The sequence below is a fragment of the Rattus norvegicus genome, chromosome 16, assembly GCF_021556685.1.
Source record: "Rattus norvegicus strain SHRSP/BbbUtx chromosome 16, alternate assembly SHRSP_T2T, whole genome shotgun sequence".
NCBI lineage: Eukaryota > Metazoa > Chordata > Mammalia > Rodentia > Muridae > Rattus > Rattus norvegicus.
In genome coordinates, this window is record NC_141549.1 from 8,480,629 (window position 1) to 8,500,230 (window position 19,602).

General features: G+C 44.9%; 1 protein-coding gene across 8 annotated transcripts in view; it reads right to left on the bottom strand.

The window, feature by feature from the left end:
- The window catches only part of Wdfy4 (WDFY family member 4), a 229,565-nt gene that overhangs the window by 162,935 nt on the left and 47,028 nt on the right, over positions 1-19,602 (bottom strand). For all 8 annotated transcript variants that reach the window (XM_087588908.1, XM_087588903.1, XM_087588907.1 and 5 more), the window contains 2 exon segments: positions 16,133-16,710; positions 5,122-5,215 (listed from right to left, as the gene is read on the bottom strand). In XM_087588908.1, coding sequence (XP_087445034.1) covers positions 5,122-5,215; positions 16,133-16,710 — 672 coding nt within the window.

Sequence of the window (19,602 nt, forward strand, 5' to 3'; positions counted from 1 at the left end):
TTCCCTAGCAAGCGCAAGGCCCTGGGTTCGGTCCCCAGCTCCGAGAAAAAGAAAAAAAAATGGTAAGTCATATATCCAAATGAAAGCCACATACAATGTCTTCAGGGACAGTGGCCGGGTGTTTTGTGTATGTATATATATATATATATATATCCCTGTCCTCAGGGGGGGTTATGTCTGTCCCTTGTTTACACAAAAACAAAAACTTCTGAGTGTTAACAACTGAAGTTGATAAATTAGTTCCAATTCCATGTATAGCTCATGGTATAACCGGAAGTTTAGGACAAAGGTGTCAACTTGGATGACAAGCGAAGTGGCCTTGGTCATGATGTGCCAATTAAAGAGATGGATAAGTGTGGGACATAGAGGAGATCTGGCCCATGAGACACTTTGAGGAAAGTGGACAGGGGGCTCCAATGTTAAGGTGCCCATCTTCCGGGTTACTGTCCTGGCCTTTATATTTAGACAGAAAATGAATTGGGCGAAGAGGAAAGAGGTACTTGTAATTACGCAGTCTTGGTGAGGATGAGGTCTATTTGATCATCCTCCTTTACGGTGGTGCTACGGGGTGGTCCAAAGGAGTCCTCATGGCTTGGGTAGAGAAGTTGGTTCTGATCCAGGTTACAGTCTCATCCTTTACAAGAACTGCCTTACAAGGAAGACGGCCCATCCTGGAGAGTTTGCAGAGAGTCCAGGGTGACTGCAACTTTGGAGCAATCATTTATTCCCCTGTCTTTGGCTTTGATGAAATATCTCACACAGTCACACCTTAGGTGACTTGCAGAGTTGTGCCTGTGTCTGCCTTGAAGTAAAAGAGACACACGCAATAAAGACAGAGAGGCCGAGCTTCATTCTGCTGGGTTTTCCCTGGTGGCCCAAGCAAAGCGTTAACACTGTTTAGCAAAAGCAATAGGCAAACACTTGTCATGTTATGAGTCTTTTAAATATTTAATCAATTACTTAATTCAATTATTTTTTGGTAGGGAAAGTAAGTGCAAATGTCTCCAGGACCATTAATGTTCTTTACCTGTGTATCTGCAACAGCTTTCTTGGTTTTCGCTAGAATATAATATTATTTTATTTAAATGAAAGTTTCCTGGAATTGTTTTTTTTTTTAAAAAACAAGACACAAAAGAACCATCAAGTAGCAGTGATAGCAACAGTTAAAGTGTCAGTTGAGGGGGCTGAAATTTTTTAAAGAAAAAAATGCTTTTGCACAAGGAAGGATCTTGTACGGTAAAATAAAATCTTATCCTGATGTAAATAACTTCCCAGAAGAAGAACAGAGAGGGAGGACAAGGCTGCCAGGTTGAAGTATGTTGTACGAAGGTCCATGGACGATAAGGCTTAAAGACGATATGCTTACACAAAGCTCATTACAGCAAAGTTACTAAAAACTCTTTAGGTCAGGATTAAATTCATAACGAGAACAAAGTTTAATTTCTATGTCCACATTTAAGAACACTAACTCAGAAAGCAAGGATCTCATAGCTCATCTCTTCACTGAATGAAGTGTTTAAAACCTGGTAATTATATTTCAGTTACATACTTTCAGCTCAAAAACATAATATGTATTCAGGCTAAGTTGGTGTGGTTCCCCTACCGAATTAAAGTCAGGTGGCCACAGCCTTAGCACTCATTCCTCTTCATAGTTGTCCTAAGAACAATGATACTGTTGAATGAGAGGTAAAGCCATTCCCTAACTTCTCCCACAGTTCTGTGACTATTGGGTGGCACACAAGAGACCTGATCATGGCCTGCTGTCTCCATAGCCCTTTAGAGTACATGGTCATTAAATCTAGAAGTGTCGGTGGTCACGATGTTTGGTGAGCCAAGGCAGTTCAAGTCTCTCAGCGTGGTATTCAGGCTCTTGGCCTTAATGGCTGACTTTCCCAGGCTCACTGACGTGATTTAATCCAGCTGAACAAAACCAAATATGCCCCTTCCTCTGTGCCTCTCGGTATCTGAGTCCCTCCTCCCTCCCTCCTCCCCTGAGGGGGTGACCATGCGTCTTCTTCAAGTCTTCCCAGCAGTGTCAATACTCCTCACCGTGCCTATAGACAAGCCTCTCACAGCCAGCTCAGCGCCGTCTTACCACCGCCTATGACTTCCCATCCCCAAAGCCAGAGCACGAGTTCTGGCACCATTCACCTCTGAATAACTGGAGGTGCAAGCAAGGAGACTCCAGTTCTTCACGAAAGCAAACCCACACCACTGGTTGCTCCCACGCAGGCTAAGTGCAGCCAACTCTGTTCCGTTGTACCTGACTTCCCACCCTCAGAACTAGAGCTGTCTCATTCCTAAGCAGGTATCCCTCCACCAACAACTGCCTGAAGGCTGCCATCCTGGAGGAAATGGAAAGGCGTTTGGGGTGGACAGAACTCCAACCCACAACAGCGTCCTTGTGGGATCAGATATGTGCAGCTGCTAAGAATGCTGGGAAAGGAGTGTCTTCCAATGGATTGGGTTTTTCCAAGCCCAAGAAACTGAGTTGAATTTCTTTTTTTTTTTTTCCTTTTGTGCAACTAAATTCCTACCTCCTGGTTTGGGTAAAAAAAATGCCAGAAGCAAAGAAAGAGTCAGGTTATCCATTCCTAAGAGGGGCCAGCAATACTGGCATATTTGAGGGCTGGACATAGAACAAATTTAATCTGGCTGTAATTGGAAGTAGACCAGAACGGGACACCCATAAGGTCAGTAAAGCCTCTGACACCATCGGTTTCTGAGGCACAGGGGGGAAGGCTCAGAGTGAGATGAGAAACAGAGAGAGCATTAGGATGGACCTGCAGACCCTCAGGAGCTGAGCCAGAGTGGCTCTCCATCCCTTCCTAACACTGCCATCTACTGAGATGTTCCGCTCCTCTTTTCCTGCAGCGAGGAAGAAGTCCGCAGAAGCCTAGAATCAGTCTGCTTTCAGCGATTTCTCCTGCGGTGTCGTTTCTCCTTTGATTTACTGTTCTATCTGCTAGCGTGAGGCTCCCTCCACCCCTTCCTTCAGAAATTAATTACTGTAATTATCCAACTTTTAATAGCTGCTGATTTGGCATCTGCAGAAAATATCTGAGAAAATGCATCTCTAGGTTCATTTGCATATTTGAGAAGCAGTGACGATGAATCGGGACTTCTCCTCAATTACTTATTGACCTGAATAGAAGAACAGGATTGTGCCAAATGGATTTCTTATTTGCATTCTTAATTTGGGGGGGAGGGGTTGCTATTACAGAGTGAGTAAAACATATGAATGCTGGGTTCAGCCACATCTGTGGGGTGAGCAGCAGCAGGCCAGCCCTCTGCTCGTCGACTCCGTCTCTTCACTGTCCATCACTGCAGAACACGGACATCAGGTTGACTGCCAAGACACACAGACCACCAGCATGGCCATTCTTATAGTATTGTATAAACAGCTGAAGAAGCCAGTCTCAAGGTAAGGTGAATGTCCGGACAAAATTGCCACATGTCCCTGCATTCCACAGGAGCTGTAAAGATCAGAAACTCACTCACTGAGCATGCCCTCAGGTTGGCTCTGGGTAAGTTTCAGATCTTCTCCCTCGTCAATTAGATGATCTTAGGAAGTCACATAACTTTCCAGATCCTCGAGCGCTTGCAGAATGGGGCAGAGAACAGCTGCTTGTGGACTTTTTAAGAACCTCTGGGAAGAGGGCTGATATTGCACTCCTGGCATAGAGGGGCTATCCAATGTGTGTTGAGTCTCCAGTGTGCTGAAGGGAAGTATGTGTTAGGCAGTAAGGTAGAGAAGCAAAGATCTCAGGCCTCAGGAAATTCAGGCTACAAGGCACTTGATATAAGGGTAGAATGCATTAATCTGTTAGATACTAAAGGAAGCTGGTCTTTAAAGCTGAGGCCCAGCAAGTACCCCTTTCCTGTGCACACAAGACAGCACTCTTGCTGATAAAGGGGTGTCTATCTTCCTCTGTACTGAACCTAAGCTGAACCTGTGACCGGCTCATTGGGAATGATGAAATGCTGTGGAGACAATATTGACTTGTTCCAGACCTGAATTTCCAGAAAAATTTCTAGAAGCTTCTGCTTTTGTGCCTTTGAGAGCCCTGGGCTGCTGTGTTCCCTCCTGAGAACCCACATAGAGATACAGGTAGAGGCCAGACGCAGGTGAGCATGAGGAGGAGACCTAGGCCACACTGACAGCTGAGGACAAGAACACAGGTAGCTGAGCTAGCTCTTCGGTGGCCACTTGTTTCATGTGTTGGTCCCCTGAAGTGCTAGATCCATTACTGGAAGAACGTCTGTGGGATTCTTCCCCAGCCAGTATCACAAGAAGTATATTTCATCCCTGTTGACACACAGTGTCATAAAAAATACTCATTCTGTCAGACAAACTCACTGTATGAACATAATAGAGTGTACCTACTAACCCATCACTGAGTCCTGGAAGCTTAGGGAGTCCCTGATACACACAGTCTATCATTGTTAGTGAATCATCCCATGACTCGGGACTGTGAGGATGTAGTTATTACTAATTTCATAGTCTGTTTATCCAACAAGTTCCCTGCCACTATGCTGTATCTCCCCATCTGCCAGCTTCATGCCCACTCTGTCATTGCTCTCCATGAGAACCGAAAGCAGAGTAAGCGATGTCACCAGGGAACATATGAACACAGACCATATTCAGGCTATTTTCACTCCCACCCCAGACACCACTGTTTCTTAGTAAGAACAATACCATCTCTACCAGTAAGTTCCTTCTCCACTCTACTTTTCTCAAGTCTCAGAGGACCTGCAAAATTTGTACCATGTCACTATTATTTCAGATGGCATGCGTGCCAATCAGCTGTCATTTCTTCCTAAAACAGATACCCTCTGTGGATGAGGCAAAGCTGAACCAAATCCTTCAACTATGTTTTTCTCTCCTGTTGCTTTTAGAAGATTTGCCCACTGCACAGGAATGACTGCTTTGAATGCCCTTTGACGGGTGATCACAGATCTATCAAGGGTCCAAGACACACTGACACAACCCTTCAAGAGCTTCTGCCCAGGGGTGGCCCTGATAATCATGGTACACTAGAACAAAAGAAGTCTCACTGTGGAAGTCATGCCCCAGGTCAGCCAGCTAACAGAGACAAGTTTGTGTTCGTCAGAAGATACCTGTGGGTGATCGCCAAGGTATAGGCGAGGCAGCAGTCTCACCATGATGCAAATGATCCCAGGGTGCATGATCGTGACGTCACCTTCATCCATCCTACAAAGAGAGGGAAAACGGAGCATGTCATATGACCTCTTTTAGTCTCTTTTCGTGCAGTTTTCTAGATCTTTCTTTCCAAAACAGAGCACAATCCACATTATCAGTGCCCCACCTAATAAGCAAATAACCCTGAGCTGATACATCTGAGCCTAATGTAGGTCAGCTATAAAATGGCGTTACCAGCATCACATTTTCCTTCCAGGGACATAAACGCATCTCTGCCTCAATGCGCTGGTGCTGGGATTATGAAGTGCACCACTACTCTGGCTTATTTTCCTTTGCATGCGATCCAGGGATTGAACTCAGGTCCTCATGCTTGCAAAACAAGGATCTCAACAGCTGATCTGTCGTTCTTGAGGGGAAAAAATAAGTGTTTCAAGAGGAAATTGGCAAGGGCATAAATGGAGACATTTGTGGGACACTCGATAATGCATTGCTTTGAGAAGATTAACGGGGTGAAAAGGGCTTCATCACACAAGAAATAAGGTCTCAGATCAGACAGCCTAAGTGTCCACCTTCAGGTGCTATATTTAAAAAGAAAATATGTAAACCCAAAGCAAGTGAAAGAAATATAATAATAAAATAGGAAAGCTCATTCAGAGGGTGGGGATGGAGGATGAGGAGCGAGCAGCACGTCCCAGCTTCTGGGACCTGCTCAGGATGGCACTGGGCGGCCATCTTGAGTAGGTCTGTCCCACTCTTGCTACTTGGCAAACCAGAGTCCATATTTCCTTTCCCATGGAGCTCACCACTTATATCCCCATGCTTCCCAGTCAGCATTTACCTAATCATCCAGTGTGTCCCCAAAGGAATGTCACTGAAGCAAGCCCATGGAAGGTGTGTGCAAGAGAGGGAACGGATGTATGTCACAAGAGCAGATGTGTGTGGTGAGACGAGAAGGGACCTGTCACGTCCAGCACAGTCAACCAGCAAATTCCTAACGGTCACTGAGGAAGAAGGAACCAAACAGCCATGACAACCAGCCTTCACAACCATGACAACCAGCCTTCACAACCATGACAACCAGCCTTCACAACCATGACAACCAGCCTTCACAACCATGACAACCAGCCTTCACAACCATGACAACCAGCCTTCACAACCATGACAATCAGCCTTCACAGCCATGACAACCAGCCTTCACAACCATGACAACCAGCCTTCACAACCATGACAACCAGCCTTCACAACCATGACAACCAGCCTTCACAACCATGACAACCAGCCTTCACAGCCATGACAACCAGCCTTCACAGCCATGACAACCAGCCTTCACAACCATGACAACCAGCCTTCACAACCATGACAACCAGCCTTCACAGCCATGACAACCAGCCTTCACAACCATGACAACCAGCCTTCACAACCATGACAACCAGCCTTCACAACCATGACAACCAGCCTTCACAACCATGACAACCAGCCTTCACAAAAAGCTAGAAAGGCTGAAGAAACGGACACACTGCTAAGTGCATGTGAACCATCAAATTTAGTCAAGAATGTATCGATAATTTAAACAGACCCATAAGCAATGAAGCTGAAGAAATAGCAAAAGACGTCCCCACAAGGAAAAAGCCTGGGCCAGCGTAGTGGCTCCATCTATAAAACTGCTGCCAGCGAGCGTTAAGATCTGAGGTTCAGACCCGGAATCTACATGGCAGGAGGACAGAGCTCTGACCTCCACACGAATGTGTGCTCACGTGCGTTCACGTGCACTCACACTCACACCTAATGAGTTAATCAGTAGAAAGATAGATGTAATTTTTAAAAAATAGTTTTAAACACATAAATAAATAAAAAAGAAAAGCTTAGATGAACAGATGTATGACCTAATTCTACCAAACTTTTAAGAAAGAACTGACATTAAGGTTTCTCAAGCTGTTCCACAAAACACTAGGGGTTGGGGGAACACGGACAAACTCATTCTCTGAAGTTAGTGTAACCCTGATACCTAAACTGGATAAGCACACAACACCATCAACACAACTACAGACCAATTCCCAGATGCGCACGCGCGCGCACATACACACACACACACACACACACACACACACACACAGTGTTCCACAGTGCTGTATACCAAATTCCAGAGCACATTAAGAAGATCGTACACCATGACCAAAGTGGTAGTCCATCTGCTCGGTGAAGCAGTCACCTGCCGATGGCAAAGGTGAATACAAACTGGTGGGCTCTCCAGCTGCCCTCAAAGCCTCTGTCCCAATGAAAGAGTAAAGGAAAGAAGAGAGGGGAAGGAAGAGAGGAAAAGAGGGAGGAAGAGGGAGAGGAGTAATGAGAGAGAGAGAGAAAGAGAGAGGGAGAGGGGGAGAGAGAGAGGGAGAGAGAGAGAGAGAGAGAGAGAGAGAGAGAGAGAGAGAGAGAGAGAGAGAGAAGGAGGACTTCAAAGAATCAGAAATCAGAAACCAAATTTGACACTTGAAGGTAGGGATCATAGACGGGATCCAGACAAAGGTTAGCCCACGTGGTCTATCTGAGTCTACCCCAGGAGTCCCCTCTTCCCACAGCAGAAATTGCTGCTGAGGAGACCCATGGGGAGGAGTGAGAGCTCATAGAACACAGCCTCAGAGGAAATATGACCGATGCTACCATAGCCCCACTGTGTTCCCATCTTTGTAAACTTTTACTTCTAGGTTTTATTTATTTATATTTACTATTTCTACATGTGTGAGCTTGTCTTCTGATAGCTTAGAACGTCCCAGATTAGGCTTTCATGGCTGTTCTTCCCTGCATGCTCCTGGCCTGCCACACCCTGTTTATTTGCCCTTCAGACCTCTAGCCCATATTATCTCTCATTCAGACTTCACTCTCTCCCTCATTTCCAGTTCTCCATTTACTACTCAATCATTAACACCTGCAGCTCTAAAACCTGCAAACAAAATTTCTCCACTCTCTACCCAAGTTCAGCTATCTCTACACCTCCCCTAAGGCACACCTGAAGTGCACATGTGTCTTCTGCTACGGGTTATTATGACTGGTGTCAAATACTTGAGTCTGTCATTCATTTGGCTTTTCCTCTCATCTAAATAGTCATGAGGAACATAAACCCAGATGATGACCATTCACCAGGATGACTCTTGTAAAATAAAACAAGCAGACAAATAGTGTGGGGGAAGAAAACAGGAACTCTCATCCTGTCAGACACATAAAACTCAACGAAGAAACAAGCAGAAGACTGAGAAGACAGCCCCCCCCCCATAGCTTCACAGCCTCTCAATAGAAGGAACAAAAAATAATGAGTAAGGTGAAGAGTCAGAGAAAGGTTGCAGAGTCCTGCTTTTATAAAGTCTCAGTAGCCACATAGGAGATTAAATGAACGGATGACTGAAGTAAAGAAATGAACTTAAGACCCACAAGAAATTATTAAGATATAATAATGACTTGCTAACCTTTATTATATGAAGAAAATGGCAATTGCTACAGAGAGGAAAAAATATAAGATGAGGTAGAAGAACCAAGAGTGATTTTTGGAGACAAGTTGAAAAGGGGGTACAGATACCCAGGTATAAAAAGCAAAGGGTGCTACCATTGCAAAGACCCCCCACAGCGAGAGTGTGCCTGGCATATTCAGGAACCAGCAAAGAAACCTGATTGTCACCTGACCCCAAAGCCACACAAAGACCACACAGCAAACCAATAGAACAATATCCTACATCAACACACATGGAACCCACCATCCATGGTGTTAGCACAGTGGCAAATCCTACAGCATACACCAAGAACACCGGGACGAACAGGACTAAAACCAGAAATGCGAGAGTGCTTAGCATAGAAAAGGCCCCACGTGGGAAAAACAACATGGTCATCTCAACTGTTACACACAAAGCATTTGACAAACGCCAGCCCTGATTCATGCTGGAAACCACAGAAACAGTAGAACACGTCTTCAACATGACAAATGGCAGAGCAGCCTATGGTGCCCAAAAGTAAGGGCCAATTGGAGAACTGGAAGAAACCCTAAGCACTAAAGTCATTGTCCACAAGAGAACTGAGGTGCATAGCTCACACTTGCTCACTTTAGAACCTACAACAAAGCTACAGAAATCAAAACAGTGTGGTTGTTCGCACTAGGAAGACACAGAAAACAGTGAAATCGATTTAAGGATACAGAAACGAACTTAAATATCTACTGCCATCTGACTTTAACAAGGCTACCACCCCACTGAGGACTCTTCAACAAATTATGCTGGGACACCTGGATGGCCACATGTGAAAGAGAGGACCAATACTCCACACCATATGCAGAAGGTGATTTAAATGGGTCAATGATACGGCATGAGAACTGAAATCGTAAAGCTTGCAGAAAAACATCAAGGTAGATGACCTTCGATATGACCACGGACCCAGCTACAACGGCAAAATCACAAGCAAAGAGGGCAAGAAAGAACATAAAACTTGGCCAAAATTAAAACCTTTCCTACATCACTATTACATGGAAGAACAGCTTATAGAGTGGGAGAAAATATTTGTAAACAATCTATGTGACGATGATATAATATCTGCAGTAAATAAAACAATAAAGAGCTTGCACCATGCAACAAAATGTTTATGGTTTTTACCCAATTTAAACAGCCCATGGTCTTAACTGGACATTTTCCCAAAAAATACACAGACAGCCAATAAACACCAGAAAAGATAGTCACCATCATTAGCCAAAGGGGGAAATCAAATCGCTTCGAATGGCCACTGTGCACTCACTAAAATGCTCTTTTAAAGGAACACTAACGTTGGCAAGCATTCAGAGAACTGGGCCCCTCATAGGTCACCGAGGGAGGGAGGTAGGGCTGCCTCAGCTGCAGTGGAGAAAGACAGTTGGCAGTTCCTCAGAGAGTTAAGATCACTAGCATCAAGATTAGAAATATAAACTTAAACATAAATATTCACAGAACGCTGTTTATAGTGTCCAAAAGGTGGACGCAATCAGGGGTCCCCTAACACTTACGAGGGTAGACAAACCTTGGTGTGTGCACACAGTGGCATAGTGTTCATCCTCTAAGCAGGAAAGAGGAATTTTACATCCCATTACATGAATGAACTTTAAAAATATTAGCCCGGGTGATAGAAGCCATATCTAAAGAAAGGACCACCGACATTTTTTCTGTTTCTGTGCCATACTCAGAATAGGTGAAAAAACAGAGCTAGAAAGCAGACTGTTGACTGCCTAGGGGTAAAGGGAAGGAATAGGGAATGCATTTGGGCATAACTTAGGAGTGGTCAAAATATCTGGGACCTCAATAAAGGAAGTCACCCCCCAACACTGTGAATGAATGAAACACCACTGCACTGTCCCGACAACTGTGAATTCCACCTTAGTACACATCAGCACATGTGTAAGACGTTAGCAAAGGAGGAGACACCAACTGCCTCAGGGCAGATGCTCTACTCTGTTTCGCTTACCAATCACTGTAGGAATTTTTAAAAAAACTGCTTCCTGGAGCTGGAGAGATGGCTTAGCAGCTAAACACACTTGGCTGCTTTTGCAGAGTTTGGTTCCAAGTGCACTTGCCAGGTAGTTTAATGGTCTGTAACTCCAGTTCCAAGGGGATACATGCCTTGGCCTCCATAAGAACCTGCACTCATACCACACAGACACACACACACACACACACACACACACAGAGTGAGAGGAGAAGACAGAGAGAAAGAGAGATTGAGAAATTTACTTTATATTCCTAAGGAGACACTGTTCAAGCAGGAATTATTAGAACAGAGCTACAAGATGACCAACAGCAAAGTAAGACAAGAAAGGGGCAGTCCATAGGGCCTCTCTGCAGAACACCACTGAAACCTTTCCACGGCCCAGTGCTTGTCAAAGAGCATTGAAATCATGTCCTCTTATGAACACAAACTACAGCCACAACTTAAGCTCAGTCGTTAGTATTTAGCATTGCCGCTTTGACAGATATAAGGAATCAAAATTAGTCCCAAAGGCCTGCCCGAGTGGAAGAGGTCAAAGGTTAAGTAAGAGGCGAACGATGAAGAAGAGGAAGATTCCTGAATGGTAGGGACTTCCTTCTGGACTCTAAAAGACACAGCCACAGACAGTGACTCTTGTAGCTCCCCATCTACGTCACATCACAAGCCTATCTGCAGACTTCTATACCCAGCACTGTCTGTGGAAAATAGGAAGGCCTCGATGGGGTGCGGGGGGACCCCAGAGCCATATTACATTCCCTATTTTACTGATGTGCAGTTGCATTGTGCAGTGCCAGGTGACAGGTGCCCAGTGGCTCCCAGACAACAGCATCTAGGAGATGCCAATCCGGGAAGATCATCCAATCGACATTCCCAGAGCACATCTACACATGCACCGCAAATCGTTGAGTTCTGTGGTGTGCTGTGTGTTGTGTGCACATAGCATGCGATGTGTGTATCATGTGTATCCTGTGTATATGTGCTTCTATACTGTATATGGCATGCTTCTTCACAGAAATGGCACTTTAGGGACTTGGGAAATCACAGGTATACTTTGGGATTACAGAATATGTAACTCCTATTTTATTGTTATTTTAAAGATGTTGTTTAAAGTTTTTAAAAATTTATTTATTGTGGGGGATGCATTTCATGGTATGCAACTTGAGGGAGTTTGTTCTTGCCTTCCACCAAGTGAGACCCAGGAATTGAACTCAAGTCGTACAGCTTGGTGGAAAGGGCCTTTACCTACTCGGTCACCTCTCTGGAAACTTCTATCTTCTGTTCTATGAGACGGTTTCTTAAGTTGTAGATACTACTCGTGTTAAGTGGAGTCTTGCTGTGAAGAGGCCAGCAAAGAACCAGGCACGTGCTTGCCCAGAAAGCATCAGCTGTGACACTTCCAACGCTCTGCTATCCTCTGAAACCCTTATCTCACCAGGACCAACCACGTAGTCCGGAAAGTGAAGAGCAGGCAGACTTGGTGAGCCCAGGAAACACTAAGGCACAGAGCCAGCCCCTCTCATACCCTCTTCCCTGAATCCCTGGAGACTGGGTCGGCACTGCAGAAGAGAGAAGCTTCTTGCCCCAGAAGATCCCGTGTCCAGGGTAGGGAAAAGATGGATGGACAGCCTGCCAGTATGTCCCAGTCAGCCCTTGACCTTGTCCTCCGCACCATGGCTCTCTGGAAACCCAGAGTTTCACTTCCTGTTCTTAAACACCAGGAAAGGTCAAGGCCATCCATCTGTCTTACTGAGGGAAAATGTTCTCTTTTTGAAATGTAGCTCTTAACACATTTTAAAATTAGGAAACTAGGTGGACACCGACACATCTGTCATTTGTTAAGAAGCAGGGCTGCGCACCCTGTAGAATAAAACCTGAGCGTTAAACACCAGCTTCTCGGGACACAGTGAGAGATGGATTTGGCAGCTCAGCACCACTACTGTGGGAAGAAAACATGCACAAAGCATGCATATGTATGTGTACACACATACACACAAACATATACACACACATACACACACACATATATATACACACATACACCCACATACACACATACACACATATACACACACACATACATACACACACATACACATATATACATACACACAAACATACACACATACACACACATACATACACACATACATACACACACATACACATATATACATACACACAAACATACACACATACACACACATATACGCACATACACACATACACACATATACACACACATACACATACACACATACACATACACACATACACATACACACATACACATACACACACATATACACACATACACACACATACACATACACACACACACATACACACACATACACATATATACATACACACAAACACACATACACACACATATACACACATACACACGTGCACACACATACACACACATACACATACACACACATATACACACACATACACACACATATACATATACATATACACACACATACACATACACACACATACACACATATATACATATACACGTACACATACATACACACATACACACACATATATACATACACACACATACACATGCACACATACACACACATACACACATATATACATATACACGTACACACACATACACACATACACACGCACATACACATGCACACATACACACACATACACACACATATATACATACACACATACACATGCACACATACACACACATACACACACATATACACACATATACACATACACACATACACATGCACACACACATACACATGCACACATACACACACATACACACACATATACACATACACACACATATACATACACACATACACACACATACACACACACCCCTTTGGAACTGAACTAGGTTCATATTCTGACTCTCAGACATGACCCTAGGCTGTGTTCCTCTTTCTTAGGCTTGTTTTCCTCACTGTAAAATTCTAGAACGTGGGAGGAGATGAGATGAGATCAATAAACATTGGAGTTCATTCTTAGAGACAGTCATCGTGGACTGCTGCTTCTCCCCACTCGCTCAGTGTTATCTGATGCTAACGAGCACGCCCTTCAAGGGCTGGTAGATAAGCTGAACGAGCTTCCCAAAATACCAAGCTAACATAGGAGGCCTCAGGTCACCGGCAGAGGCCTCCTCTGAGCACTCCCCAGGAATGCAGAGATCTGGATTCACTGAGAATATACGCTCCCCAACACAGAGCCAAGAGAGCAGAGCATCAGGGTCTGGCAGCCTGGCTGATAAAAGATGGCCGCAAACTCCAGCAGGCATTTCTAGAGCTTCAGTAAGCGGAGGAAGCCAGGGAGGGATCACGTTCATGGAGACCTTATGAGATACAATTAGAAGTGACGCTGCACACAAGCAGCCGTCGGTGACAGCCATGGACATAGAACCAGACTCGCAAAGGACACAGAAGATAAAATCATTGTGATCCACGTGGTTGAAGAAATAAGGGAGACATAAATGTGAGCCCAGGAAAAGGACCGTAAGACCATGAAGCTGACCTGTAAAGGACCAAGAAGTACTCGTGTCTCTGTGTTATGTGCACACATGTGCATGAGACTCGTGAGTGAGTGTGTATGTGTGTGTGTGTGTGCGCGTACGTGTGCACACGCGTGCTTGTTCGTACTCATGCACACCTGTACATGTGTGAATTGCATCCTTTAAATTTTGAAACAAAGCCTAAATTGCTAGTGGTATACATCAGATTAGGTACAGTTAGTAGGAGACTCTGGTGAACCGGAAGAGACACCAGCATACTTTGGGAAGAACGAGTACCAAGAGATAAAGAGAGGAGAGGAGGGGAGGGGAGGGGAGGGGAGGGGAGGGGAGGGGAGGGGAGGGGAGGGGAGGGGAGGGGAGGAGAGAGGCTGAGACTTAGAGGGAAGAATGGCTTAGTGAGGCACACATCTGTCTTAGGTCCAAATATCTGTAGCATATACTTTTAAAAGGTTAGAAAGGGGCAATAAAAATAACATGAGAATTGATGATGGACAGAGATTTCCAGATATAGTAATTCCATGGATATCAAGCAGAATAAAGCTTCAAAATGATCCACACCAGGATATATGAAGTGAAACTACAAAGCAGGAATAGTGCAGCTCTTTAAAGAAAGCAAATAAAGACAAAACGTCAATTTACAGCACTGACAAAGATTTTCCAAAGAGAAAATTAGTTAACAGCCACAATCAAAAGCAGTAGCTTTTATGTGTTCCAAGAAGACAGCTATTGGTCCAAACTGCATACTGAGCAAAACTATCTCCCAACGATTAGAAAGAAAATAAGTATTCTTAACCTTTTGAGAAATGCAAATTCAAACTTCTGGAAGATTCCATCTCACCCCGTTCAGAAGACCTATCACCAAAACCAAAAACTAAAACCAAACAAAACCTGATAACAAATGTTGGTGACTTTGTGACTAGAAATGGACTGACAATCACTGCTGGTGGAGAAGTAAACTTAGACAACCATGACAGAAATCAAGCTATGACATTCTTCGGCACGTTCCCAATGGACTCTATGTCCCACCATGGAGATATTGTCACATCCATGTTTAGGACTGCTTTATTTACAATAGCAAGGAAATATTATATATGCATATACATGCATGCATATATATATATATGTATATATAAGTAATCCAAGTAGAAGGGGATTTTGGGAATGGAGAAGATATAGTGAGATATGGGCTGGGGAGATGGGGAAAAGAGAATCAGACAAAAGTAAGTTATATATGAAATTATCCTAAAGAAACATGTTACTTTGTATGCAAATTAAATATAAATGTTAAGACATTAACATGATCTTTCCTCTCCCTGACCGCCCCCAAATTTGTTGGCCTGGGTCCTCACATTCCTTGCCACGTGACTATGTTCTTCTGCAGTCAAACGTATTTGCTAAAGTCTGAGCCTTTGAGAGGTACAGCTTGTGGAAAGGAGGAGGTAGTCTTTGCTAGGAACAGATACTAGTGATACAAAAGACGAAGAAAAGCCCTGTGGTAGGACCAGTGGCTTCTGTCCTAAAAACTGAAAGAGCTCACCCAATCCCCTGGCGGCGCTCTGTGAAGGAGATGAGGCCACAGAGGCCAGGGCAGCCTGAATACCCAGGAAGACCCACCTAAACACCACAACTCCAAGGAGGAGGATCCCAGAGGAGAAAATCTGTCTCCATGGTGGCCTGCTCTTGCCTTCAAGACATCCAAAGCCTTGCAGGCTCTTGCACAAATCCACAGATAATTCCAGGTCTATGCTGACTTGGGTTAAATTTGCTATTAGGCCCCAGGATAGAGGAGCTTGGAGTCCTCCAAGTGACTTAAAGTCTGACAACTCTGGCACACCCAGTCTGTAGCTCCCCTACCCATTATACCCACAGGGATATCTGTATAACAAAGGAATGGACCACAGATCCACTGATGACCCCAAAACAGAAGCAGCCAGCCCAGTTCTAACCTCTCCTCCGGGTCTGGCCACTGCTTGAATTTGCCTTGGCGGCTCCCAGGCTCTCCCTTTCCGGCATCCAAAGAAGGCACCTGCCCAGCCTTGGATGGCTCCATCAGGTCTCTGTGCAGGTGGAGGGTACCACCGGCCATGCTTTCTAGGAAGCTGAGAATCTGTAGGCAGCTCTGCACCCTGGGTGGGAACTGGCAGCTGGAGGAAAAGGCCCCGCTCAGTAAATCCACGAAGGGCCTGGCTTTCATGTCAGATGAAGAGTACCGTTGAGCGCCTTCTTCCTCTGGGGCCCCAAAACAGCCCAGCAGACAGAGGTCCTCGGCCAACTTCTCAAAGAGCCCATTGCTCCTGAAGAAGTGCTTGTTGACAGGGTCCAAGTGCAGAGCAGCAGACACCACACAAAGGGTATGCAACACCAGCTCCAGGGTCTGGCTGGGGGACACTGCACTGCATGTTGTCACTGCAGGCAGCTGGAGGGACCCCTCCAGGTCAGAAAGCAGGGACAGTAGCCCATTGAAGCCACTGGAGACACGGAATGCAGCATGGCCCTTGGGTGTCTCCAGGATCCGGAGCAGAGACTGAAAGAGCAAAGAAAATATGTGAAATCCAGCAGGCAGGTCAAGACCACCAACGAGCTCACCCACCACGGTGCAGCGCTGTTCGTCACAAATGCCAGAGACTAGGCAAACTGGATGGATAGTTCTCACACATTGTGATATCAACCTTGTTTGCTCAGTTTTTTCTTTAGGTTGCCCACATGTGCCTTTTCTTAAAGGGCAGTCTTTAAGGGTCCATCGACCTGCTGGTGTCTCCACATAAATGTGTTTTCCTCCCAGAGGCTCTCAACCTTTATGACAATTTGGGGCGTGGGGGGGGTGGGGGTTCGCATACAGATATCCTTACATATCAGACATTCACATTATGATTTATAACAGTAGATAAACTGCAGTTATGAAGTAACAAAATAATTTTATGGTTGGGGTCACTAAAATGTGATGAACTATATTAAAGGGTTGTAGCATTATGAGGGTTGAGAACCACTACTCTAGAATGAGTTTTTTGACCCCTGGTCCACAGCCCTCACCCCATCCTGAGAACATATCTCTCTCTTTTTTTTTTTTTTTTTTTGGTTCTTTTTTTCAGAGCTGGGGACCGAACCCAGGGCCTTGCGCTTCCTAGGTAAGCGCTCTACCACTGAGCTAAATCCCCAGCCCCGAGAACATATCTCTTACACACACACACACACACACACACACACACACACACACACACAGAGAGAGAGAGAGAGAGAGACAGAGACAGAGAGAGACAGAGAGAGACAGAGAGAGACAGAGACAGAGAGAGACAGAGAGAGAGACAGAGAGAGAGACAGAGACAGAGAGAGACAGAGGGACAGACAGACACAGGCAGACAGACTGACTGACCAGCTGGGAAGTTGTCTCAGCTCTCCACCGAACTGGGAGTCCACTTGATTAGGAACTACACCAGGCTTGCTCACCCCAGTAGAATTCAGCCGCATTTAATTCTCTGGGTGAGGAAAGTGCCATCTCTCCAATGTGAAGGAGATGCACAGTGACATTGTACATTGTTAAAGCTTCCACTGGCTATCCTTTACCCCGCCCCCATACAAGCAGCCGGGCTCTGCCACATGAGGAGAGGGGAAAGACAGTCTACTCATCAGATGTTGGTTATAAAGTGGAGGATTTCCAAAAGGCAGGACAAGCCTAACACAGTAACTACTCCTCTCAACCTACTCCTTTAATAAGGTTCATCACGTTGTGGTGACCCCTAACCATAAAATTACTTTGTTGCGACTTTATGGCTGAATTTTGCTATTGTTATAAATCATAAGGTTAGGCTGTTATAAATCATAATATCTAAGTTGTATGGATAGCAGACAGCCTAGATGCTGTGTGGGAAATGTAGCTGAAGTAGTCAGTGCACACACAGAACCCAAGACCCTCCACTTGCTGAGGCGTCTACAGGCAAATTTATTTCCCTGTAAAATCAAATCTTCACAGAGCATGCACAAAGTACGTTTACTGCCCACCATACATGGTTATACATTCCACATACAGAAAAGAAAGAGAATGAAAAGAAAGAAAGAAAAGAGGGAAGAGGGGGAGGGAGGGAATGCAGGAGTGGATGAGTTTACATAAATATTTAAAGCCTATGGCCCTGTGTATTGACCTCAGAGATAGCACCAGAACACATCTGAGACCAGACGTCTCTGACACATTTTTGGATAGTGGGTGGCCTCTGTAGTAGGCTCTGGAGGCAGAAAGACAGAAAGTGCTGTACTGAATCAAGGAAAGGGGCATTATTCAAAATCATCTTTGGGAAGTTTAAGATATGGTTCAAAGGTTAAGAATGAAAAGGAGACTCCCACTTTGGGCCTAGAGCCAATGCTGTGACCTAATCGCATGGCTTAGGATGTGGATGATAAAGGCCAACAGAGAGGGAAACCTAGGTACTCGAAAACCCAAGACACAGACCAGCCCTTCAAGACAAGTATGGATGAAGGGGTCAGAGCAAGATTCCTCCAGAAAGGTTGATACTCAGGAAATGTGAAAGCTTATGGGACATACTAGGCCAGGCCCAGTCTGTACAGACAGTCACAGCCACCTACCATTACCTCTGGAGACCCCTCTCTGCATGAACAACTCTCTCCCAACCAAGAAGCGTCGCTTCAGCTAAACAGAAAACTCACTCTCACTCTGAAGTGGATTTAAGTTTACACTTCTTCCTTCTAAGCGACAATCCACACAGCAATGTACTTTACACGAGCATGTAAGTTAGTCTACTTATGTGAGACTGACTCTGTGTCCGGTCATGGGATATGTGCCATGGAAAGATGAGTTAGTCACCAAGACGTTAGAAAAGGTCCTAAGTGCCAGTGTCAGACAGAACGAGTTTCTCTCATAGTTTCTAGTGGCTCATGACTGCTAGGAGGTAGGCGCAAGCAAAAGGAATGAGGAAAGCCCTTTGTTTGTCATATGACATGGGCCAAAGCAGATGCAAAAGGGGACAATGACAAACCAGTGCAAAAGGGAAAACTTCATAGAGTGTAGCTAATTGATCACTGGATGGTCTTGGAACACTCCCTGGCCCCCCATAGGAAGCAAATTCCAGTGGTCTAACCTGATGCCACACATGGCTAAGAAGAGTTCCATCCATCCTTCCGAGAGTGGTAAGAACAGATATTTTAAAAGAGAATCAATCCAACTGTAATTTTTACCCATGATCTGGGTCTCTCAGTGGGTGTCACCTAGACGGCCACTTTTTTCCCTCTGGTTGGGAGGGGTATGGCTGCCCTTAATTGTTGCTTTGTTCGATTTATTAAATTCCAGGTCATTATCTAAAATGGGGGTAATCTCATTAGAATGTAGACTGCTCTATTATTTCTTGGGATGGGGTTAATTTCATATTTGCAGAGTCATAAAGTAAAGAGTCCAAAATCCAATTACAAA